General features: G+C 34.9%; 3 protein-coding genes across 4 annotated transcripts; all 3 read left to right on the forward strand.

Annotated features, from left to right (window-relative positions):
- The first annotated feature begins 609 nt into the window (after window positions 1-609).
- LOC119609570 lies at window positions 610-1971 on the forward strand. Its single transcript, XM_037964414.1, has 3 exons — window positions 610-1336; window positions 1394-1616; window positions 1669-1971. Exons 1-3 carry the CDS (start codon window positions 651-653, stop codon window positions 1969-1971), a joined length of 1212 nt encoding a protein of 403 aa, XP_037820342.1. The 5' UTR covers window positions 610-650.
- Window positions 1972-4401: 2430 nt separating this feature from the next.
- Window positions 4402-20854, forward strand: LOC119609572 (dynein heavy chain 2, axonemal). 2 transcript variants are annotated; one of them, XM_037964417.1, is made up of 13 exons: window positions 4402-4485; window positions 4759-5463; window positions 5525-7374; window positions 9014-9695; window positions 9756-10140; window positions 10215-10658; window positions 10726-13905; window positions 14081-14279; window positions 14559-18438; window positions 18569-18673; window positions 18736-19678; window positions 19742-20232; window positions 20293-20840. In XM_037964417.1, exons 1-13 carry the CDS (start codon window positions 4416-4418, stop codon window positions 20838-20840), a joined length of 13482 nt encoding a protein of 4493 aa, XP_037820345.1. In that variant the 5' UTR covers window positions 4402-4415. The 2 variants fall into 2 exon arrangements, with proteins under 2 accessions (XP_037820345.1, XP_037820344.1); XM_037964416.1 differs by having other exon boundaries at window positions 9014-10140; window positions 20293-20854.
- A 1852-nt stretch (window positions 20855-22706) lies between these two features.
- LOC119609571 (UDP-glucosyltransferase 2) lies at window positions 22707-24397 on the forward strand. The gene is given in 2 exon segments (XM_037964415.1): window positions 22707-23347; window positions 23413-24397. Coding segments are annotated over 2 exon segments (1626 nt in total).
- The last annotated feature ends 1935 nt before the right edge of the window (window positions 24398-26332 follow it).

Genomic DNA, 26332 nt, shown 5'->3' on the forward strand with positions numbered 1-26332 from the left:
GTTAGTTAGTTAGTTAGTTAGTTAGTTAGTTAGTTAGTTAGTTAGTAGTTAGTTAGTTAGTTAGTTAGTTAGTTAGTTAGTTAGTAGTTAGTTAGTTAGTTAGTTAGTTAGTTAGTTAGTTAGTTAGTTAGTTAGTTAGTTAGTTAGTTAGTTAGTTAGTTAGTTAGTTAGTTAGTTAGTTAGTTAGTTAGTTAGTTAGTTAGTTAGTTAGTTAGTTAGTAGTTAGTTAGTTAGTTAGTTAGTTAGTTAGTTAGTTAGTTAGTTAGTTAGTTAGTGGACGTTTTGTGAATGTTGCTTACCTATGTTATCATCCGAAATGCACTGCTTTACCTACTGCGTAAAATTCTCGTTGATATTTTAATATAAACTACGAAAAAACAACGTAATTTACATTAAATCCTATTTTCACTGCATAACTTAAGGCTTATGATAAGATTTTTGTAAAAATTTTAAACCATATTATTTTATTTGCTACAAACTTTGAAACATTTTTAAAATTTATAAACTGTTTTTAATAAAACACTCTGACTCACCTAATAAAATAGCTAAGTTTCTAATGTGTTAATTGACTTCCATATTTCATTTAATTTTCAACACTATCTTTCAAAAATCACTAATGTCAATTCAACAAATCAAAATAAAGTGCACAAATGTTTGAAACAATACCCAAAATACGTATATTTATAAATTTTCTTCTAACTATAGAAATATGTCTGGGTCTAGCGATTATAACGGTAACTTGGTTTTATCAAAAACTATTGGCTACATTTCTAACGGATTCGGAAGTTGTAATATTAACATCAAAGTTCTTTAATGCCTACATTTTGGGCTTTCAATTGTTTGCCTCATTTTTGTGTGCCCTCTCGATGTGGAGCAGTTTATGGCCTCGTCGTTATACGGAAAATATACAACTTTTATTAAGTGTTTGGTTGGTTTATTGTTTTCTAATTGTGGCTTGTGGTGCTGCGACAATTTGGTCACTGTTTGCCAGTACTGGTACTCTTTCGGAAGAAGCGGAAATTATATTGCTGAAGGGTATAGATAATTATTATTTAAAACCCGAGTGGAAATTTCTTTGGGATAAATTGCAGTATTCTAAGGAATGTTGTGGTGTTTATAACTATACCGATTGGATGCAGGCCTCTTGGATGTCGCAAAATATAAGGGAATATCGTGAGGCAATGTTTGATATTAACATCATGCCGGAATATGCTATGTGTACTACCACCGAATGTTCTCCGTATTACTTTGATAATGATAACAGTGATCAATTTGGAAATCAACCAGAATTTCCAAATATCCCGCCCTCATATGGCTCTAGTGATCAAATGTATGGGTAAGATTTGGAAATTAAAGAAATAATTATTTATATTCCAATTTTGTGTTTCTTTAGGCAGCAAATCTTGGCTCCCTATGCTTGCTGTAAGCACAATAGTTCATCCTGTTATGCCAACTATATGCCCCATGTGAAAAGATCTTCTAGTGATAGTAATCGTTTGCCACATCTAAATTTAACAGATATAAATACAAAAGGTTGTTTTACGCTATTCACTCGCCAATTGTCAAATATTATGGATTTACTTTTCATTCTCATATTGGTGGCAGTTCTTATAGATGTAAGTGAAATAATTTAATAATTACAGCTTAACTTTTCCTACTTATCCCCAGATTTTAATATGTTGCCTCACAAAATATCTAATGGCTACCAACTATTTGAGAAGCTATCGGGAGTTTAATAACGATTTATGTATGTTCGATGATGAGGGCAATGCTTTGGTGGTTATAAAATGCCCCCCAAAAGTTAAGTGCATAACATTAGAGGAACCCAATACCTTTTCAGGTTCAGATATTCCCAATATGGTGTCAAGTACGGAGGCGTGCCAATGTTGTAGCAATGGCCAGGAAAATGTTGTGGATCCGGATGGTCGTTTAAAGCCCAAAAAGAAAAATAACTCATATTTTGTACACTAGTTTTAAGTTGGAATTATAAAATATAGATCTTATATTTATTATATTACTTTTAATAATAGATTGTACGAATTTTATATCGAATTATCTACAATCAGCAGCTTTTTTGAGAGATTTATAAAATTATGGAAATGGACGCAATCAGATTGGAGGCAAATTTTCAAATCGAATAAAAACTTAACAAGAACTGAAGCAGAATTGAAGTAGAATTGAACTAGAACTGAACGAGAACTGAACTAGAACTGAACTAGAACTGAACTAGAGCTGAACTAGAACTGAACAAGAACTGAACTAGAACTGAAAACTAGAACTGAACTAGAACTGAACTAGACGAACTAGAAAAACTGACCTAGAACTGACTAGAACTGAACTAGAACTGAACTAGAACTGAACTAGAACTGAACTAGAACTGAACTAGAACTGAACTAGAACTGAAACTAGAACTGAACTAGAACTGAACTAGAACTGAACTAGAACTGAACTAGAGAACTGAACTAGAACTGAACTAGAACTGAACTAGAACTGAACTAGAACTGAACTAGAACTGAACTAGAACTGAACTAGAACTGAACTAGAACTGAACTAGAACTGAACTAGAACTGAACTAGAACTGAAACTAGAACTGAACTAGAACTGAACTAGAACTGAACTAGAACTGAACTAGAACTGAACTAGAACTGAACTAGAACTGAACTAGAACTGAACTAGAACTGAACTAGAACGGAACTAGAACTGAACTAGAACTGAACTAGAACTGAACTAGAACTGAACTAGAACTGAACTAGAACTGAACTAGAACTGAACTAGAACTGAACTAGAACTGAACTAGAACTGAACTAGAACTGAACTAGAACTGAACTAGAACTGAACTAGAACTGAACTAGAACTGAACTAGAACTGAACTAGAACTGAACTAGAACTGAACTAGAACTGAAACTAGAACTGAACTAGGACTGAACTAAACTGAACTAGAACTGAACTAGAACTGAACTAGGACTAGAACTGAACTAGAACTGAACTAGAACAGACTGATCTAGAACTGATCTAGAACTGAACTAAGACTAGAACTAGACTGAACTAGAACTGAACTAGAACTGAACTAGAACTGAACTAGAACTGAACTAGAACTGAACTAGAACTGAACTAGAACTGAACTAGAACTGAACTAGAACTGAACTAGAACTGAACTAGAACTGAACTAGAACTGAACTAGAACTGAACTAGAACTGAACTAGAACTGAACTAGAACTGAACTAGAACTGAACTAGAACTGAACTAGAACTGAACTAGAACTGAACTAGAACTGAACTAGAACTGAACTAGAACTGAACTAGAACTGAACTAGAACTGAACTAGAACTGAACTAGAACTGAACTAGAACTGAACTAGAACTGAACTAGAACTGAACTAGAACTGAACTAGAACTGAACTAGAACTGAACTAGAACTGAACTAGAACTGAACTAGAACTGAACTAGAACTGAACTAGAACAGAACTAGAACCGAACTAGAACTGAACTAGAACTGAACTAGAACTGAACTAGAACAGAACTAGAACTAAACTAGAACTAACTAGAACTGAACTAGAACTGAACTAGAACTGAACTAGAACTGAACTAGAACTGAACTAGAATTGAACTAGAACTGAACTAGAACTGAACTAGAACTGAACTAGAACTGAACTAGAACTGAACTAGAACTGAACTGAAACTGAACTAAAACTGAACTAGAACTGAACTAGAGCTATACTAGAACTGTAATAGAACTCAACTGGAACTTATCTAGAACTGAACTAGAACTGAACTAGAGCTATACTAGAACTGTAATAGAACAGAACTAGAACTGAACTAGAACTGAACTAGAACTGAACTAGAACAGAACTAGAACAGATCTAGAACAGAACTAGAACTGAACTAGAATTGAACTAGAACTGAACTAGAACTGAACTAAAACTGAACTAGAACTGAACTAGAACTGAACTAGAACTGAACTAGAACTGAACTAGAACTGAACTAGAACTAGACTTAACTAGAACTAAACTTGAACTGAATTAAAACTGAACTAGAAATGAACTAGAACTAGAAGTAAAATAGAACTATACTAGAATTGTAGTAGAACTGAGCTGGAACTTATTTAGAACTGAATTAGAACCGAACTAGAACTGCACTATTTTGCATTTTCTATTCTAATTTTGAAGCAAATGATTCTTTGTCATATTTTGTTATTAGATTGTGCTGAAATGAATTCGTTTTAATCACATTCTACTGTTTTTTCAGTTGCTATGGCCACATGTTTACAAATAAAAACTTTTCGAACTTGTTGACATAACTCTTTGTTGGTTTTAAACAATTTGGAAACACTGCTCTCAACACTTGTCAACAATGTCATAAATTTTCATTTTCAAATTGTGTTGAAAAGAATTCGGAACTGAATGTTATAATTTAAAAAATGGCGGAGGGAAATTCTGATAAATATGATGGCGCTGATTTGGATAGTTTGAATTCAACCGATGAGGAGGGTAAGTTTTGTCATTTGAAATAAAATTTAGCAAAATTGTTAAGAAAATTTTATATAAAAAATTGCTTTGTGGAAGGAATTTAAGTTCTCTTGTCTAAACGAAAAAAAAAACCCGATCCCGAATCGATTCTCTTTCGTATTCTTAATTCAAATTTATGCAATTTATTTTAATACAATTTTTTAACTATCCAAAATCGGAACCTAATGCAATTCTTTATATCAAGTCCTATTACTTTAGGATAATTTAAAGAACCCATTTTTTCTTCATTTACAGCCGAAACAAATGCTAATGATCAAGAGCAAACAGTTACCGAAATACCCCAGCCCAAGTATTCAGATGAAGAACTCATCAAACTAGTCGACTATGTGCAACGCATGACAATGCTTTTTGCTCTCGATCATCGTGATTGGACCGAGAGTACACTCGATATGATAAGACGTTGGATATTGGAAGTTAATGAACCTTTACTAACCATATTCTATGATGCTAATAAATTAACCGCCTGCTTGGGATTTCCCATTGCTCCAGTCGCAGATCTTACCTATTTTAGTCGAGCACCCAATTGCATCTTTACCGTTGAGGGCTTCCACGATGAAGTTAACTTCGGCACAATACACGAAGATGTAGATTATTGTTTGCTAAAAGTATTGCAATTTGTTTATGCTCCCATATTTAGTAATTATACCGATTGGAATGAGAATGTAAAGTCAAGATTTTGTCAGGCCATGGATCGTTTTTTGTCTTATCTGACAAATTTGAATTCCAAAATGGCAGGCATGACTTTGCTGTATATACCCTATGTGGTGAAACAAATGGAGCGTGAAAATGTAGCTCATGATAGGGAATTTGTTAAGAATATGGAATCGATTGTAGTGTTCTGGACTAATCAGATTAGAACCTTACTTAGTGATAAGGTTCTAGTGGTGCCTCACGATTTGGTGGTACTGCAAGAGGAATATGAATTTTGGATGTATAGATGTAAGTACATAAGTGAAAAACTTCTAACTAAATAATGCAGAACTTTCTTCTCATTTTAAAGTTGAGGTTTTACATGGCATCGAGACCCAATTGGATCAGGCGGATGTGCAAAATATTATCAAAGTATTACGGGCTTCTCATTCAGTTTATATTAAACAGATTGATGCTTTAATTAGTGAATGTCGTTTGGAGGTGGAGGAAGCTAAATCCAATATAAAATATCTCCATTTATTAGTTGAGCCCTGTGCCCAAATCGAAAAAGCCAAAAGTCCCGCTGAGGTGCCGGCACTTTTGCCGCGCATTATCAATTTCATACGTTACATATGGCTGAATTCCCCCTTCTATAATAGAAAGGACTTGATCACCAATCTTTTTCGTAATCTTAGCAATCAAATAATACGTTTTTGTGTGGCCCAAACTAATGTGGATGTTATTTTGCAAGGAAAGTCCCGATTTGGTATTAAAATGTGCAATATGTCCATAGATTGTTGTCTCTCCTATAAGGCTATCTATGAGCTTATGAGCAAGGATCTCGTAGTAACTACGCCCAAATTGGGTTGGGATCTAGACAATGCTATGATCTTTAATCATGTAGATGCCTTTATTGAAAGACTTAACGATCTAATAGACATTTGTGAATCCATGATAGTATTCGCCCGTTTGGATGAAGATGAATCAATACCCAGGCCACGTTTTGGCGGTACTAATGGCAAAGAGTTTGAGAAAACTGCCGAGAGCGTTGAAACTCAATTTCTGCAATTACTCACAGCCTTAAAAACGGACTCAAAAGATTTGATTTTAAATGTACACAAAAATATCTGGTATATAGAAGTTCTCAAATATCGACGCACCATACAAAGTTTGGAGGAAACTATACAACGTCTCATGTCCAATGCCTTTCAAAGTGTTTGCAACATTGAGGAGGCTTTAGAGGTCTTAAATGTTATATTATTTTACTCCTATCGTTCCACCATAAGAAAAACCTATTTGAGTATGGTCAGCAGAGTATGGAATATGTTTGTTAATGAAATGAATTCGACCTCGAAAATGCTTATGGATCGTGTTAAGGTACATGAGTCGTGGTTAAACTATTATGCCTCTCGAGCTGTAGCCTATCGCATTAGTACCGAACGTTTGCAGTGGCTAAGAGATCGTCTTAAGAACTCCCATTGGTTACCAGCCGTACCCGAAGCTGCCGGCGCTTTAGCCAAATTTGAGAATGTTAAAAAAGATTTCCAACTAGCCACACGCAAAACATTTGACGACTGGGTTAAGAACTGCAGCAGCACTAACTTGCTGGGACGTTTAGAACGTACTCTCCTAGTGAGAAGTAAGATCAAGAAAGGTCTGCTAGAATGCAACATAGATCGTTCGGTCTTAAACATATGCCAACAGGCACAACATTTCGAGCAACTAGGATTTCAAATACCCGGTACCATACGTAAACTTTATGAAAAATATGCCACATTAAATTTCGTTTACAACAGTGTGATAACCGTTTGCATAGACTACAATCGTATACTGAACGCACTCTCGGAAGACGAACGCAAACTTTTTCGAGCCCTAATACAATCTTGTGATCGTAAAATTGCTCCCGGTCTCTTTAAATTGACCTGGGGTGGAGAGTTGAGTGATGCCTATATAGTGGACTGTGCTAAACACACCTCAAAATTACAGACATCTTTAGATATCTATAAGAGAGCTAATCTTAATATAAGAAAAATTTGTGAGCAGATCTGTGATACTCCTCTGCTGAAGTTTACCTTGTCGGGTGCTGTAGAGTTGTCGGTGTTTGAATTGAATATATCGGCTTTTAATCGCCGTGCAACTAATGAAATATTGAACTTATATGATACGATTATAGATTTACTGTTTGCGGTATTTAAGGAGTTTCAATATGTTATCGAAGAGGTAAGTTCTATAGGTTCATAAGACTAGACAAGGCCAGACTATAAACTAGACTATAGACTAGACTATAGACTAGACTATAGGCTGGACTATAGACTAGACTATAGACTAGACTATAGACTAGACTATAGGCTGGACTATAGACTAGACTATAGACTAGACTATAGACTAGACTATAGACTAGACTATAGGCTGGACTATAGACTAGACTATAGACTAGACTATAGACTAGACTAGACTATAGACTAGACTAGACTATAGACTAGACTATAGACTAGGCTATACACTAGGCTATAGACTAGGCTATAGACTAGACTATAGACTAGACTATAGACTAGACTATAGACTAGATTATAGACTAGACTATAGACTAGACTATAGACTAGACTATAGACTAGACTATAGACTAGACTATAGACTAGACTATAGACTAGACTATAGACTAGACTATAGACTAGACTATAGACTAAACTATAGACTAGACCATAGACTAGACTATAGACTGGACTATAGACTAGACTATAGACTAGACTATAGACTGGACTATAGACTAGACTATAGACTAGACTATAGACTGGACTATAGACTAGACTATAGACTAGACTATAGACTAGACTAAAGACTAGACTATAGACTAGAATTTAGACTAGATTTTAGACTAGACTTTAGACTAGACTTTAGACTAGACTATAGACTAGACTATAGACTAGCCTATAGACTAGACTACAAACTAGACTATAGACTATAGACTAGACTATAGACTAGACTATAGACTAGACTATAGACTAGACTATAGACTAGACTATAGACTAGACTATAGACTAGACTATAGACTAGACTATAGACTAGACTATAGACTGGACTATAGACTAGACTATAGACTAGACTATAGACTAGACTATAGACTAGACTATAGACTAGACTATAGACTAGACTATAGAGTAGACTATAGACTAGACTATAGACTAGACTATAGACTAGACTATAGACTAGACTATAGACTAGACTATAGACTAGACTATAGACTAGACTATAGAATAGACTATAGACTAGACTATAGACTAGACTATAGACTAGACTATAGACTAGACTATAGACTAGACTATAGACTAGACTATAGACTAGACTATAGACTAGACTATAGACTAGACTATAGACTAGACTATAGACTAGACTAGACTAGACTAGACTATAGACTAGACTATAGACTAGACTATAGACTAGACTATAGACTAGACTATAGACTAGACTATAGACTAGGCTATAGACTAGACTATAGACTAGACTATAGACAAGACTATAGACTAGACTATAGACTAGACTAGACTATAGACTAGACTATAGACTAGACTATAGACTATAGACTAGACTATAGACTAGACTATATACTAGACTATAGACTAGACTATAGACTAGACTATAGACTAGACTATAGACTAGACTATAGACTAGACTATAGACTAGACTATAGACTAGACTATAGACTAGACTATAGATTAGACTATAGACTAGACTGTAGATTAGACTATAGACTAGACTATAGATTAGACTATAGACTAGACTATAGATTAGACTATACACTTGAATATGTGGAAAACCTATAATTTCAGAACTGCCCATATTGAATAATTTTTAATTTCAGATGGTCACAGAATGGTATGATTATGTCAAACAATTCGACAATATGTTGGCAGAGGCACTCATGATTTGTGCCCGAAATTCCCTTAACAATGTCTACAGTTCATTAAAATCCGAAGGTGATATCAATCCCGCACCCTTAATAATCCTAATGGCTGATATTGAAGATAAAGATATAGCACTGAAACCAGACATGGAAACTATTGAAATGTTGATGACAAAAATGTTCGATCGTATTTTGAATAGTCTAAATAGTGTGCCACGTATAGCGGCCAAACTAGAATTGCCCGCTAAACTTATTGGTCCAACTTTTGCGGAACTAATGAAAACCGATGCTATTATCATAGAGACACAAGATAAAATCTCGTTGGAGCTAGACTATAATAAAGAGGAAATTGAAAGATTTATTATAAGTTGGAATGATTTTCAAGATATTTGGGATATGGATGAAGAGAAGTTTATAGCGAAAATTGAACAAACGAATCAGGAGGCTGAAATTTTCGAGGATAGCATTGAATCTTATAGTACTCAGGCGGAAATCATAGCTACCAAAGATGCTATAGTTAATGTATACTTTTTAATGATTAATCAGATGTCCTTGAAAAGTTCTATATTGGATTATATAGAAAAGTGGCAATTGTTAAATATTAAACTTTTGACCAAAAGAGCTTCCTCAAGAATTAAAAGTAAGTTTAGTGGTATTTTTTTGGGGGTAGTAAAATTAATTACAAGTATTGTATTTAAAGGTGTTTACCGTTATGTCAAACGTAATGAGAAACGTGTAGCTGTAGTGCCGCGTACTTTAAAAGAGGCCCGAGAAGCTACGCTTTTATTTAATCGCCTAACGCAGGAGGTTCCAGTCAAGCAAGCTGAATTCCCCAATATATTTGATTTGTTTAAGGTTTTGGATAAATATCAAATCGAAATTTCGGATACAATCAAAGTTTTGATCTTAAATTTGCCACCCACATGGGAAAACTATTTAAAGAAACTTGGCGAAGCGGGCGATATGTTGGATAATACCAAGGAAGACTTCAAACAAAACCTACTAACACAGGCAGAGAAATTCCGTAATATTATTAAGGAATTTTTAGCGGATTTTATGGTGAAATTACCCACCTCTGCACAAACGTAATTTCTTAAGAAAACTTATAAACCTTTCCTTTTAAACTTTTCCTCTTTTTTCCCCCCTTCTTAATTTATAGAAATCCTAAAATAGCCTTAAAATATTTAAAAATTATCGAAACTAAAGTAGCAGATTGTTTTAAGTTTGAACAAAGTTTAATAAATGATTTATCGACATTTTATATCAATCAACCGGAAAATTTGGACTTGAAAAAACTCAGCAGTGAAGTACAGATAGTTAAGGGTATTTGGTCCTTGATTTTAGAATGGCAAAATGCCTGGAATGAATGGCGTGTGGGTAATTTTTGGAAAATCAATATTGATATAATGGAAGACACCGCAATTTCATTGTATAAAGAGTTCAGTGCTTTGAATAAGAAATATTATAATCGGTCCTGGGATATGCTAATAGTTACCACTAAAAATCTCGATAGTTTTAGAAGAACTTTGCCGCTTATAACAGCTCTTAAGAATCCCTGCATGCGTAAGAGACATTGGGATCGTGTTAGAAACTTAATGCAGGTGTAAGTTTTATTTGCTTTTAAATCTTAAGGTCCCCGCCTATACTATATAATTTTTATTTATTCTTAGCGATTTTGATGAAAATTCCAAGAATTTCACTTTAGAATTAATAATAAACCTAGATTTCCAGGCGTATTCTGAGGATATACAAGATATCTCGAATGCTGCCACCATGGAGCTACAAATAGAAAATGGTATTAAAAATATAGCCGGCATTTGGCGTAAACAACTTCTGGAGATGGTTTTCTATCGGGATGGTATTTATAAAATCAAAAGTGTAGATGAATGCACCCAATTGTTGGAGGAACATATGGTACAACTTTCCGCCATGAAATCCACTCGATTTGTAGAACCCTTTGCTGTGGTGGTAGATTATTGGGAGAAAACTTTGTCGTATATCTCGGAAACTTTGGAAAAAGCTTTAGTGGTTCAGCGACAATGGTTGTATTTGGAAAATATATTCGCTGGCGAAGATATACGCAAGCAATTGCCCAATGAAGCCAAACGTTTTGGCATTATAACTGAAGAATTTAAGACCATAACAGATAAAATGTTTTCAGCCAAAACGGCCTTAAGGGCCACACATTTTAGAAGACCTCCTTTTTTGTTGAACAGATTTCAAAAGATAGACGAAAGATTGGAAACCATACAAAGAGCTTTAGAAATCTATTTGGAAACTAAAAGACAATTGTTTCCCCGTTTTTATTTCATTTCCAATGATGATCTTTTGGAAATTTTGGGCAATAGCAAAAGACCGGATTTAGTACAGCTGCACTTAAAGAAACTATTCGATAATCTGGTGAAATTAGAACTCAAAAGAGTGGGTAAAACCCTTAATCGCTGGCAAGCCTTGGGCATGTATGCCGATGATGGTGAATATGTGGAATTCCTTAATGTGATTTACATAGATGGTCCTTCCGAGAAATGGCTTAAAGTTTTAGAAGACTATATGTTTGCTGTTCTCAAGGAACAGCTAAAACTTACCCGGGCAGCTTTAAAGAAATTGGCCGGTAACCGTGAAAAGTGGTTATCCCTGTGGCCGGGGCAATTGGTTAATACCACCTGTTTAATAAATTGGACCACAGAATGTACACGCAGTCTGATACATTGCAAAACGGTGAATCAAAAGAAACCTTTAAGAAAACTAAAAAGCAAACAAAGTAAAATTCTAGGTAAACTTTCCGAAATGAGTAGAAAAGATCTAAGCAAGATCATGCGTTTAAAAGTTAATACTCTAATCACTGTGGAGATACATGGTCGTGATGTTATCGAACGTATGTATAAGAATAATTGTAAAGATGTGGGTCACTTTGAATGGTTTTCCCAATTACGATTCTATTGGCATCGTGAATCTGAGACCTGTGTGGTTAGACAAACTAATACCGAACATTGGTATGGTTATGAGTATATAGGCAATTCGGGTAGACTTGTTATAACTCCTCTAACCGATAGATGTTATATAACCCTAACTACGGCCTTGCATTTATATAGAGGCGGTAGTCCTAAGGGTCCCGCTGGCACGGGTAAGACAGAAACAGTAAAAGATCTGGGTAAAGCTTTAGGCATGTGGGTTATAGTTACCAACTGCTCGGAGGGTTTGGATTTTAAGAGTATAGGCAAAATCTTTTCGGGTTTAGCTCAAACTGGTTCCTGGGGTTGTTTCGATGAATTCAATCGCATTAATATAGAAGTGTTATCTGTGGTGGCCCAACAAATTCTTTCGGTTATATCTGCCTTAACAGCCAAACAAACCGAGTTTCTATTTGAGGGTCAGGTAATCAAACTAGTGCCTACGGTGGGCTTGTTTATTACCATGAATCCCGGCTATGCGGGTCGTACCGAACTGCCAGATAATTTGAAATCTATGTTTCGTCCTATATCCATGATGGTGCCCGATAATGTTATCATTGCCGAAAATACTCTTTACTCCGATGGTTTCACTAATACCCGTAGTTTAGCGCGCAAGGTCTATACTTTATATGAACTGGCCAAACAGCAGCTGTCCAAACAATATCATTATGATTTTGGTTTACGTTCCATGGTGGCTTTACTAAGATATGCTGGACGCAAAAGAAGACAATTGCCTGAGGCCTCCGAAGAGGAAGTGGTTTATTTGGCCATGCGTGATATGAATGTAGCTCGTTTGACCGCTAATGATTTGCCCCTATTTAATGGCATTATGTCCGATATATTTCCCGGAGTTGATGTTCCCCTTATAGATTACAGTGATTTTAAAGATGCCATAGAAGATGAACTTAAAGTCAATGGTTTACAACTAATACCTATAGCCATTAAAAAGGTCATAGAGTTATATGAAACCAAAAATTCCCGACATTCCTCTATGATAATAGGTGATACTAATACAGCCAAGTCGGTGACTTGGAAGTGCTTGCAGGGAGCTTTCATAAGAATGAATAACAATAAGAAACCGGGTTGGCCTGCTGTAGTAGTTTATCCGGTAAATCCTAAGGCCTTGAACTTGGCAGAATTATATGGAGAATATAATTTGGCTACCGGCGAATGGTTAGATGGGGTGCTCAGTTCTATAATGCGTGTCATATGTGCCGATGAAGATCTTACACAAAAATGGCTATTATTTGATGGTCCGGTAGATGCAGTTTGGATAGAAAATATGAACTCGGTCATGGATGATAATAAACTTTTGACTTTGGTTAATAGTGAACGTATTACCATGCCGGCCCAGGTTTCCTTACTATTCGAAGTGGCTGATTTGGCAGTGGCTTCACCCGCTACAGTTTCTCGCTGTGGCATGGTTTATAATGATTATCATGATTGGGGTTGGCGTCCCTATGTAAAATCCTGGTTGGCCCAACAGAAACCCGCAGAATATGTTAAATTTATAACGGAATATTTTGAAGAATTTCTTGATAAATTATTAAACTTTAAACATTATCAATGTAAGGAGATTGTCGAAACCAATGAATTGAATACGGTTATATCCATGTGTAACCTCTTGGAGGGGTTTGCTACCAAACAGAATGGCATTGTAACGGGTAATGATGAGTTGTTGGAAACTATGTCGAAACTATGGTTTTTGTTTTCTATGATTTGGTCTGTTTGTGCCACTGTGGATGAGGATGGTCGTAATAAAATTGATGCTTTTATACGTGAATTGGATGGTAGTTTTCCGATTAAGGATACCGTATATGATTATTATGTCGATCCTAATCAGAAATCTTTCTTACCCTGGAATAATAAACTATCGGATACTTGGAAATATGATGAAGAGTAAGTGCTTAAAAAAGGGGGAGAGAGAGAGAGCTACCAACTAACTTAAGATTAAGAGAACTCTAAAATTCAAGAATTTCTTAAGATATTTGGACTTCTGTTATTTAGTAACTCTTATCGAATTTAACCTTACTTTAAAACTTAACTGATTCATTTATTTTTATTGGCATTTCAGAGCTGCATTTTATAAAATTATAGTTCCCACCGTTGACACGGTTAGATATGAATATTTAGTTTCAAAACTCTTACAAGATGGTCGTCCCGTACTTTTGGTCGGCAATGTTGGTACGGGCAAAACTTCAACAGCTGTTAGCGTAATGGAATCTTGCGATAAGACAAAGTTTACTGTATTCTCTATAAATATATCGGCTCAGGTGGGTCATGCATTCATATGTTATAGATCGGTTCATTCTTAAAAAAAAAACATCTTAGCTTACTCCATAGAAATATAAATTTAGAGTAAAAAGTCGGGCTCTCGAATTACCAATCAAATTTTATTTCGGAAATTGCCCTTTTTCTTATATTTTTAGCGATATTGTGAATCAAGAGATTATGGTTCATTATAATCAAGATAAGGGCTGCTTTTTTTATTCTTGAACCGATCTAATATACCGAAAATATATGCAAAATATTAATGTATTTCTTAATAACAGACCACTGCTGCTGGCCTACAAGAATCCATAGAAAATCGTACCGAAAAAAGAACCAAAACACATTACGTACCCATTGGAGGCAAGAAAATGATATGCTTTATGGACGATTTCAATATGCCGGCTAAAGATGTTTATGGTTCTCAACCACCACTCGAATTGATAAGACAATGGATTGACTATAAATATTGGTTTAATCGTAGAAATCAACAGAAAATCTATGTACTTAATACCTTACTTATGGCCGCTATGGGTCCACCGGGTGGAGGTAGACAAATTATTTCCTCACGCACTATGAGCAGATTTTTTCTACTCAATATGACATTCCCCACTGAAGATATTGTAAGTCGAATATTTGGCACTATGATAAGACAAAAATTACAAACATTTTCGAATGAAGTTCGTGAACTATGGGAACATATAACGGAAGCTTCTATACATATCTATCGCGATGTAGTGGATAGAATGCTACCCACTCCTAATAAGTCACATTATTTATTCAATCTTAGAGATATATCGAAAGTATTCCAGGGTTTATTGCGCAGTAATTCGGAGGTGCAAGTTAAGAAATCTCAATTCCTAAGACTTTGGATTCATGAGTGTTTTAGGGTTTATAGCGATCGCCTAGTAGATGATAATGATCAGTCATGGTTTCAAAATAAAGTCAATGAGGTTTTGGGTAAATATATGGAAATAACTTTACACAGTTTGTGTCCCAATAAGGCGGTGCCAATTTTCGGCGACTTTATGAGTGCTCAGGGTTTTTACGAAGATTTGCCTAACGACAAATTGAGATTATATATAAATAATCAAATGTTGGAATACAATAATTCCGGTATGGCACGCATGCAGTTGGTATTCTTTAAAGATGCCATAGAACATGTGGCCAGAATTGTTAGGGTTATATCCCAACCCAGGGGCCATATGTTAAATATTGGCATAGGTGGTTCCGGCCGCCAGGTATTGGTAAAACTGGCTGCTTTTATATTGGAAATGGGTGTGTTCCAGATAGAGGTAACCAAGAAATACAAGACCCAGGAGTTTAGAGAAGATTTAAAGACTCTATATAAATTAACTGGGGTCAAGCAAAGAGCTATGGTGTTCATTTTTAGTGGCGAGCAAGTGGTGGAGAATACATTTTTGGAAATCATTAATAATATGTTAAGTACAGCCGAAATTAATCTTTTCAAATCGGATGAGTTTGAAGAGTTGAAAAATGAACTGGAGAGACCAGCCAAAAAGGCCAATGTACAATTGTCCACCGAGGCCTTGTATAATTTTTTTATGCAAAATGTGCGCGATAATATGCATATAGCTTTAGCCATGAGTCCTATAGGCGAATCATTTCGTTCGTATTTAAGACAATATCCGGCTCTCATAAACAACACTACCCCCAACTGGTTTAGACTATGGTCTCAGGAAGCTTTACTAGAAGTTGCCTCCACATTTTTAACCGGTTTTAAGATTAGAGTGGCGGCACCCGGTAAAGAAAACGAAAAAAATCGAGATAGTTTAGTGGAGGCAACAGAAGTTACCTTACAGCGTGAAGTGGCCTATAGTTTTTCTATTATTCACTCCAATGTTACCGAAATATCGGACTTGATGTTAAGAGAAGTTAAAAGGCAAAATTATGTTACTTCCCTAAACTATTTGCAGCTGGTAAGTGGTTTTAAAGAACTTCTGGAGCAGAAAAGATATGAAATATCTTCCAGTGCCAATAAGCTACGAAATGGTTTATCCAAAATAGCCGATACCCAGGAAAAGGTAAGTGGCATGTCCGAAGAACTTAAAGTGAGTTCGGCCCAAGTAAAAGTTTTAGCTGTGGAATGTGAGGAATTCATAGCGATTATAGAAACCCAAAAGGCCGAAGCTACTGAACAAAAAGAAAAGGTAGACTCTGAAGCGGTGGTAATAAAAAAAGATGAAGTCATTTGTTTGGAATTGGCTGCCACCGCTAAGGCCGATTTGGATGTGGTATTACCCATGATCGATGCTGCCGTTAAGGCTTTGGATGCCTTAAATAAAAAAGATGTTGCCGAGGTCAAATCGTATGGTAAACCTCCCATGAAAATCGAGAAAGTTATGGAGGCGGTATTGATTTTATTGGGCAAGGATCCCACTTGGGAAAATGCCAAAAAGGTATTGGGTGAGGCCACCTTTCTAAATGATCTCAAAAATTTCGATCGTGATAATGTTTCGGATAAAACTTTGAAAAGAATAGCTTTATATACCAAAAATCCAGAATTGGAACCCGACAAGGTGGCAGTGGTTTCCTTAGCCTGTAAATCATTAATGCAATGGATATTGGCCATAGAAAACTATGCCAAAGTTTATCGTATAGTGGCTCCTAAGCAAGAAAAATTAGATAATGCCATGCGTTCTTTGGCGGAGAAACAAGCTTTGCTGGCGGCAGCTAGAGCCAAATTGGAAGAGTTAAATGCCAGACTTGCCGAACTTTATCGTCAATTAAATGAGAAAACCGAACTTTTAAATGAGCTACGAGCCAAAGAAGAGAAATTGCGTAAACAGCTGGAAAGAGCTATAATATTAGTGGAATCTTTGGCGGGAGAAAGAGAACGTTGGATTGACACAGTGGCCAATTTAGATGCTCAATTTGAAAAGTTACCCGGCAACTGTTTGATATCCACAGCTTTTGTCTCTTACTTGGGACCTTTCGATACCAAATATCGTGAAATTCTATTAGATAAATGGTTAATACTCATAAAAGAAAGACAAATACCCTCTTCCGAAGAACTTAAAGTTACCTCTTTTCTCTTGGATGCAGTAACCGTAAGAGAGTGGAATATACAGGGTCTACCAGCAGATGATTTTAGCACCGAGAATGGCATGATTGTAACTAAGGGAAGTCGTTGGCCCTTGATAATAGATCCCCAAATGCAGGCGAATACTTGGATAAAAAACTTTGAACAAGATAATGATTTAAAAGTTATCGATTTTGGTCAATTGGATTATTTAAAAACTTTGGAGTTATCACTGCAAAATGGTAATCCTGTGTTATTGCAAAATGTGGGAGAACATATAGATCAGACCATAAATCCTATTCTAAAAAAGATGTATATTATACAAAGTGGCCAGAAGTTAATAAAATTCAATGATAAATTTATTACTTTTCATGATAATTTCCGTCTATATATAACCACCAAAATAACTAATCCCCATTATCCACCGGAAATTTCCTCCAAGACTACTATAGTTAATTTTGCTTTAAAACAGGATGGTTTACAGGCCCAATTACTGGGCATTGTGGTGCGCAAAGAAAAGCCCGCTTTAGAGGAACAAAAAGATGAATTGGTCATGACTATAGCACGCAATAAGAGAACTCTTATTGATTTGGATAATGAGATTTTAAGATTGTTAAATGAAAGCAAAGGTTCGATACTGGAAGATGATGAACTATTTGCTACCTTACAAAAATCCCGACAAACTTCGGCCTTGGTTAAGGAATCTTTAAGTACGGCTGAGGTAACGGAGATAGAAATAGATACTGCTAGACAAGAGTATCAACCTGCAGCCGAACGTGCTTCGATATTATTCTTTGTTTTAATGGATATGTCTAAAATAGATCCCATGTATGTGTTTTCTTTGGCGGCATATATATTGCTATTTACCCAGTCCATAGAGAAGAGTCCCCGACATTTAAATGTTAAAGAGCGTATTGTTAATATTAATGATTTTCATACCTATTCGGTTTATAAGAATACTTGTCGTGGTTTATTTGAAAAACATAAGCTGTTATTTTCCATACACATGTCGGCTCAGATATTGGCAAATGCGGGCAAGTTAGTGGAGGCGGAGTATGATTTTATTTTGAAGGGTGGTATAGTTTTAGATAAACTGGGTCAACCACCTAATCCAGCCTCAAGTAAGTATATTAATATTTAAATCTAATGTCTTTATCAGTTATATATATATATATATATATATATATATATATATATATATATATATATATATATATATATATATATATATATCGTTATATATTACTTCAGATTGGATTAGTGAACAATCCTGGGACAATATCACCGAATTGGATAAAGTGGCGGGTTTTCATGGTATTATCGATTCTTTTGAACAGAATGCCAAGTCTTGGCAAAGTATGTTTTAATTATTTCTTTTAGGTGTTAATCTCTATCTAAACTAATCCATTTACTCCTAGTTTGGTATGCCACCACCACCCCCGAAGTGGAGGATCTTGTGGGTGAATGGAATGATAAATTAACGGATTTTCAAAAGATTTGTGTTGTTAGATGTCTAAGGGCTGATCGCATACAATTTTGTCTCACACAATTTATTGTCAACTCATTGGGTCCGCGCTTTATAGAACCTCCTGTTTTAGATCTAAAAGTGGCCTTCGAAGAGTCTTTACCACAAACACCTTTAATTTTTGTCCTATCGCCGGGTGTAGATCCCACTCAATCACTTTTAACACTAGCCGAACAAGTGAAAATGTCATCTCATATATTTTCTCTTAGTTTGGGTCAAGGACAGGCTCCCGTGGCCACAAAAATGATAATGGATGGTATAAGAGAGGGTAACTGGGTATTTCTGGCGAATTGTCATTTATCGCTTAGTTGGATGCCTACTTTAGATAAAATAATAGCCACTATACAGTCCATGAAAATTCATAAAAGATTTCGTTTATGGTTAAGTTCCAGTCCTCATCCGGATTTTCCCATATCCATTTTACAAATCAGCATTAAAATGACCACTGAACCTCCCAGAGGCATAGAGGCCAATATGAAGCGTCTATACAGCAATGTAAATGAGGGAAATTTTGCTTTAGCCAATGATCCGGGAAAATATAAAAAGCTTTTATTCTCCCTATGCTTCTTTCATACTATACTATTGGAACGTAAAAAGTTTTTACAATTGGGTTGGAATGTTATCTATAGTTTTAATAATTCGGATTTTGAAATATCGGAAATCCTATTACTTTTATATCTAAACGAATATGAGGACACGCCCTGGGATGCTTTGAAGTACTTAATAGCGGGTGTAAATTATGGTGGTCACGTGACCGATGATTGGGATCGTAGATTGCTAACCACCTATATCAATCAATATTTCTGCAATGAGGCTTTAAATATTTCCAAATTTAGGTGGTTCCATATAATTTCATATATATAAACATAATTCAAATTTAAGTTTTATTTCCATTTTAGACTATCTTCGCTGGCCAATTATTTCATACCACCCGAAGGTGATTTACAGTCCTATAATGATCATATACAACAGTTTCCCAATTTTGATAAACCCGAAGCTTTTGGTCAACATTCTAATGCCGATATTGCTTCTCTAATAGGCGAAACTCGTTTACTTTTTGCTACTTTGATTTCTATGCAAGTTCAAACCTCAACAGCGGAAGGTGAAAGTAAAGAGTCTAAGGTTTTGCGTCTAGCGCAAGATATAGCTCAGAGCACTCCCAAGGAGTTAAATTATGAGCAAACTGCCAAATTGGTGGGTTTAAATCGTTCTCCTTTGGAAGTGGTATTACTGCAGGAAATGGAGCGTTATAATGTTCTATTAAGAAATATGAAAATACATTTAAGAGATCTTCAGAAAGGCATACAAGGTTTGGTGGTGATGAGTACGGATTTGGAAGATATATATATAGCGGTTTATGAGGGTCGCGTCCCCGCCTTATGGTTGAAGTGTAGGTTTTCTTCAAATCATTTAAATGTAAATTAAATTTGTTTCAAATCTTTAATTCCAGCTTATCAATCTGAAAAACCTTTAGCTTCCTGGTCTCGTGATTTGGTCTTTAGAATTGAACATTTCGCCAACTGGGCTAAGACCCTTAAGCCACCCATTCTCTTTTGGCTGGCGGCCTATACATTCCCCACCGGTTTCTTAACTGCTGTTTTACAAACTTCCGCCAGAGCCACTCGCACTCCTATTGATGAATTGAGTTGGGAATTTTTTGTTTTTGTGGAAGAAGATGCTGCCGCTGCTCGTATAGTACGAGAGGGTGGTGGGGTATATGTGCGTGGTTTATTTTTGGAAGGTGCCGGTTGGTTGCGCAAAGCTCAGTGTCTCACAGAACCTCTACCCATGGAATTAGTTTCTTCTATGCCGGTTATACACTTTAAGCCTGTAGAGCAATTGAAAAAGAAAACTAAGGGAATTTATTCATGTCCCGCCTATTATTATCCCCAAAGATCGGGTTCTTTTGTTATAGCTGTAGATTTGAAATCTGGCAATGAGAAGGCAGATCATTGGATTAAGCGGGGTACTGCTTTGTTGTTGAGTTTGAGTAATTAATTGTTTGTGTTGTTGTTTATTTATGAGATTTTTAATAATAAATTTGATAAAAAATTTAAGTTTCTCATTGATTTCAATTAGCAAAGTTTTTCTTCAATCGGCTAAAGCGAAAATTGAGAAACGCTATGAGGTCCAAGATAGTGAAGAACAATTTTCAATTAAAAGCAGGTATTTTATAAGAGATCAGAACTGAACTAGAACTGAACTAGATCTGAACTAGGACTGAACTAGGACTGAACTAGAACTGAACTAGAACTGAACTAGAACTGATCTAGAACTGAACTAGAACTGAACTAGAACTGAACTAGAACTGAACTAGAACTGAACTAGAACTGAACTAGAACTGAACTAGAACCGAACTAGAACCGAACTAGAACTGAACTAGAACTGAAGAAGAACTGAACTACAACTGAACTAGAACTGAACTAAAACTGAATTAGAACTGAACTAGAACTGAACCAGAACTGAACTAGAACTGAACTAGAATTGAACTAGAACTGAACTAGAACTGAACTAGAACTGAACTTGAACTGAACTAGAACCGAACTAGAACTGAACTAGAACTGAACTAGAACCGAACTTGAACTGAACTAGAACTGAACTAGAACTGAACTAGAACCGAACTTGAACTGAACTAGAACTGAACTAGAACTGAACTAGAACTGAACTAGAACTGAACTAGAACTGAACTAGAACTGAACTAGAACTGAACTAGAACTGAACTAGAACTGAACTAGAACTGAACTAGAACTGAACTAGAACTGAACTAGAACTGAACTACTAGAACTGAACTAGAACTGAACTAGAACTAAACTAGAACTGAACTAGAACTGAACTAGAACTGAACTAGAACTGAACTAGAACTGAACTAGAACTGAACTAGAACTGAACTAGAACTGAACTAGAACTGAACTAGAACTGAACTAGAACTGAACTAGAACTGAACTAGAACTGAACTAGAACTGAACTAGAACTGAACTACAACTGAACTACAACTGAACTAGAACTGAACTAGAACTGAACTAGAACTGAACTAGAACTGAACTAGAACTGAACCAGAACTGAACTAGAACTGAACTAGAATTGAACTAGAACTGAACTAGAACTGAACTTGCACTGAACTAGAACCGAACTAGAATTGAACTAGAACTGAACTAGAACTGAACTAGAACTGAACTTGAACTGAACTAGAACTGAACTAGAACTGAACTAGAACTGAACTAGAACTGAACTAGAACTGAACTAGAACCGAACTTGAACTGAACTAGAACTAGAACTGAACTAGAACTGAACTAGAACTGAACTAGAACTGAACTAGAACTGAACTAGAACTGAACTAGAACTGAACTAGAACTGAACTAGAACTGAACTAGAACTGAACTAGAACTGAACTAGAACTGAACTAGAACTGAACTAGAACTGAACTAGAACTGAACTAGAACTGAACTAGAACTGAACTAGAACTGAACTAGAACTGAACTAGAACTGCACTATAACTATTTATATCAATGAAACCTATGGTAATTTTGTAAAATATATTGGAGTTAGGTGTCTTTTAAAATAAGTCGACCCACTGTGTACAATTTGTAAATGCAATCTTTAGGAAAATATACATGCATTATAAACTTTTTGAAAATCACTTTTATCTTTTAATTATATTTTAATTGATTTTTTAATAGAAGTCAAGTGTCTGGTCAAAATTCTACCTGTAATAGATAAAATTAAATAAACACACCATTATGTACGATTGTCCGTTATCTTTCTGAATTTGATTTCTGTGATTGATTGCTAATTAGTGGCGCTAAACTTTACCAACCGATATATGCTTGAATTTTGGTTATTTTAGATCTAGTGGTCATTTAAAAAATGTATTTCAAACTATACACCACGTTACTTTTATTGATATTTGCGGGGAGTTATAAGAACATACAAGCTGCTGAAATTTTAGCTTTATTCATTAATGGTCATCAGTCCCATTTGTTGGTTTATGCTTCAGTAGTTAATTTACTACTTCAAAGAGGTCACCAAGTGACAGTGGTAACAACTTTAGATGTGGCAGATATTATAGATGTACAAAATATAAGATGGATTAAACTGTCTGAGAATTATACCGAGACTGTTATAACAACTGGTTCAAAGCGTATGAATGGTTTTAATAAACTGGAAAGAATGTTTAAGCGCATTGAAAATACGAGTAAGTTTATGAAAGATCCGCAGTGGCTGTCATTTTTAAAAGAGGACAATAACTATGATCTTCTAATCTTGGGTTATTTATTCAACGATTACCAATTGGGTGTGAGTGCTCATTTTAAGTGTCCAGTAGTATTAATATGGACCAGCCAACCTATAGGTTTTGTGCATAGTTTAATGGGCAATCCAGAAGAAAGGTGGTATGTTACACAGCCGTATGATAGTCATCAATACAACGGCATAAAGGCCGTAGCTTTCGGTTGGTTTGAAAAATTTGTGGAATTATTGGCTCTTGATAAAATGCAGGAGATTTATGAGTAAGTTACTAAGAGTAGAATTTTAGCAATTGCATTTTAAACTAATTTTTATACAATAATTACAGCAAACATTTCCCCGCCAAACATTACCCTTCATTTAAGGAAATACGCAAAACAGTTTCTCTGGTTTTATGTAATCATCATTCTTTAAGTGAAGGCCCCATAGCGCCTTATCTACCCGGCATAATAGAAATAGGAGGAATTGAAAACAAATTTATTTCTCAAAGAAATAAATTTAATCTCAGTGATGTTATAAGCGCAAACCAAAAAGTTATATATTTTAGTTTTGGTTCCCGAGTTAAATGGTCTTTATTCCCAGTTTCTTTAGAATCAATTTTTATAGAAGTTTTTAAAGCTTTCCCCAATTATACCATACTTTGGACTTATGACAAGAACTGCACACAACTTGAAATGGAATTTCCCTTTTCTAATGTTAAATGTCAACCTTGGTGGCCTCAGTCCTCTATATTAAATTCCTCACAAACTAAACTTTTTATTACCCATGGCGGCAAAGGCAGCATTACCGAGTCTCAATTATATGGGGTACCCATGTTGGGTATATCCTTTTTTGGTGATCAAAAAGTTAATGTCGATAAAATGGTGCATAAAGGCTTTGGTTTAAAACTAGATTTACGCAATATTACTTATGAAAATGTGGTGATAAATATAAAACAAATTTTAGATAGTGTTAAGTATGTTAATAATATTAGAAAATTTTCGGAATTGTATCATGATAGACCTATTAATAGTGAAGATAATACAGTTTACTGGTTAGAATATGTTTTACGATATAAGGGTGCCAAACATCTGCAGAGTCCAGTTTTACAATTGAATTACTTTCAATATTATTTATTAGATGTTTACAGTTTCATTTTAGTGGGATTTTTAATTATTGTGAGAATTTTGAATTTCTTGGAAAGGAAGGTAAAGCAGTAGTAAAAGAAACAAATAGAGAATCATATTGGTCAAACTGGAAAAAATAAAACAAATTATATGTACCTTAGCCATACACTAGGACCTAGTAAAGTGAAAAATATCTGTGATCGCTAACAATAACCTACCGAAAGGAATAATATTTACGATAATTCTGAAATCATGTCGACTTTCTATATAGACGAATCAGCATTTTTTATTTAATTTTGAATCATACCGATTGAACCAATATTCTTTTTTTTATTATAAAAAAATTGATAAAATGTTCGATTTACATTTAACTGAACTAGGACTGAATTAGAATTAAAACTAGAACTGTACTGAACTAAAACTGAACTAGAGCTGTACTAGAACTGAACAAGAGCTGTACTAGAACTGAACTAGAACTGAACTAGAACTGAACTAGAACTGAACTAGAATTGAAGTAGAACTGAACTAGAACTGAACTAGAACTGAACTAGAACTGAACTAGAACTGAACTAGAACTGAACTAGAACTGAACTAGAACTGAACTAGAACTGAACTAGAACTGAACTAGAACTGAACTAGAACTGAACTAGAACTGAACTAGAACTGAACTAGAACTGAACTAGAACTGAACTAGAACTGAACTAGAACTGAACTAGAACTGAACTAGAACTGAACTAGAACTGAACTAGAACTGAAATAGAACTGAACTAGAACTGAACTAGAACTGAACTAGAACTGAACTAGAACTGAACTAGAACTGAACTAGAACTGAACTAGAACTGAACTAGAACTAGAACTGAACTAGAACTGAACTAGAACTGAACTAGAACTGAACCAGAACTGAACTAGAACTGAACTAGAACTAGAACTGAACTAGAACTAGAACTGAACTAGAACTAGAACTAGAACTGAACTAGAACTGAACTAGAACTGAACTAGAACTGAATTAGAACTGAATTAGAACTGAACTAGAACTGAACTAGAACTAGAACTGAACTAGAACTGAAGTAGAACTGAACTAGAAATGAACTAGAACTGAAGTAAAACTGAACAAGAACTGAACAAGAACTGAACTAGAACTGAAGTAGATCTGAACTAGAACTGAACTAGAACTGAACTGAACTAGAATTGAACTAGAATTGAACTAGAACTGAACTAGAACTGAACTAGAACTGAACTAGAACTAAACTAGAACTGAACTAGAACTGAACGAGAACTGAACTAGAATTGAACTAGAATTGAACTAGAACTGTACTAGAACTTAAACTAGTCCACATAGGATTTAGTCTGTAGTCGAGTCTATAATCTAGGCTATAGTGTAGTTTATAGTCCAGTCTATTCTATAGACTAGTATATAGGCTAGTCCATAGTCTAGTCTATAGTCTAGTCTATAGACTAGTCTCTAATTCAGTCTAGTCTATAGTACAATGGAAAATATATTTAGTACTTTAAAACCTAAAAATTACTATTTTTGTTTTATGTTGGTACTATTTCAAAATATCAATTTTCCATGCCTGGTATTACATACATACACACATATGTAGATTACTTACATTTATTTTTGTTGTTATAATTGTCTGCTTATTTCACAGCTGAAACACAATAAGAATATTTTTTTCACATTTTGCTTATAAACAATTTCTTCTTTAAGTAAATGTAATAACAACAACATATTAATAATTTGCTAATATATACCCCCTCGTACACTCCCATTCGACAACACTCTCTTTCCGTTTTGCTGCTTACACCTTCTAACAATTGCTTTAATAAATTTGGCAAATTACACATTTTTATTAAATTTTCCAACACGTTTTTCTAAAACTTTTTTTTCATAAATTTTTTATATACCGATATAAATTAATATTAGTTTAATATTATATGTACAACAAATATTTTATTATTAACAATTAATCAACGTTGTAGCATAATTTAAACACTACCATTAAACCAAAACAACCGAACACTTTAGAAAAATTACGAAAACTAATGAAATGGAACAATAACAAAAAGCATCCATCACTTGTTGCAGTTGTTGTTATTGTTATTAGATATTTGCATTTTAAATGGAGCACTAATAATAAC

This window comes from Lucilia sericata, unplaced genomic scaffold (assembly GCF_015586225.1).
Source record: "Lucilia sericata isolate MDLA Ls3-8-SP2 unplaced genomic scaffold, ASM1558622v1 Contig001007F_arrow, whole genome shotgun sequence".
NCBI lineage: Eukaryota > Metazoa > Arthropoda > Insecta > Diptera > Calliphoridae > Lucilia > Lucilia sericata.

What these genes read in the sequence shown, in the direction of transcription:
- LOC119609572 (XM_037964416.1), top strand. Translation starts at nt 4,416, where the DNA reads ATGGCGGAGGGAAATTCTGATAAATATGATGGCGCTGATTTGGATAGT. An exon ending in GTTAGAAACTTAATGCAGGT is followed by an intron (nt 10,659 to 10,725) that starts GTAAGTTTTATT and finishes ATTTATTCTTAG; the next exon opens with CGATTTTGATGAAAATTCCA. An exon ending in ACCACCTAATCCAGCCTCAA is followed by an intron (nt 18,439 to 18,568) that starts GTAAGTATATTA and finishes ATATTACTTCAG; the next exon opens with ATTGGATTAGTGAACAATCC.
- LOC119609570 (XM_037964414.1), top strand. Translation starts at nt 651, where the DNA reads ATGTTTGAAACAATACCCAAAATACGTATATTTATAAATTTTCTTCTA. An exon ending in TCTAGTGATCAAATGTATGG is followed by an intron (nt 1,337 to 1,393) that starts GTAAGATTTGGA and finishes GTGTTTCTTTAG; the next exon opens with GCAGCAAATCTTGGCTCCCT. An exon ending in TGGTGGCAGTTCTTATAGAT is followed by an intron (nt 1,617 to 1,668) that starts GTAAGTGAAATA and finishes ACTTATCCCCAG; the next exon opens with ATTTTAATATGTTGCCTCAC.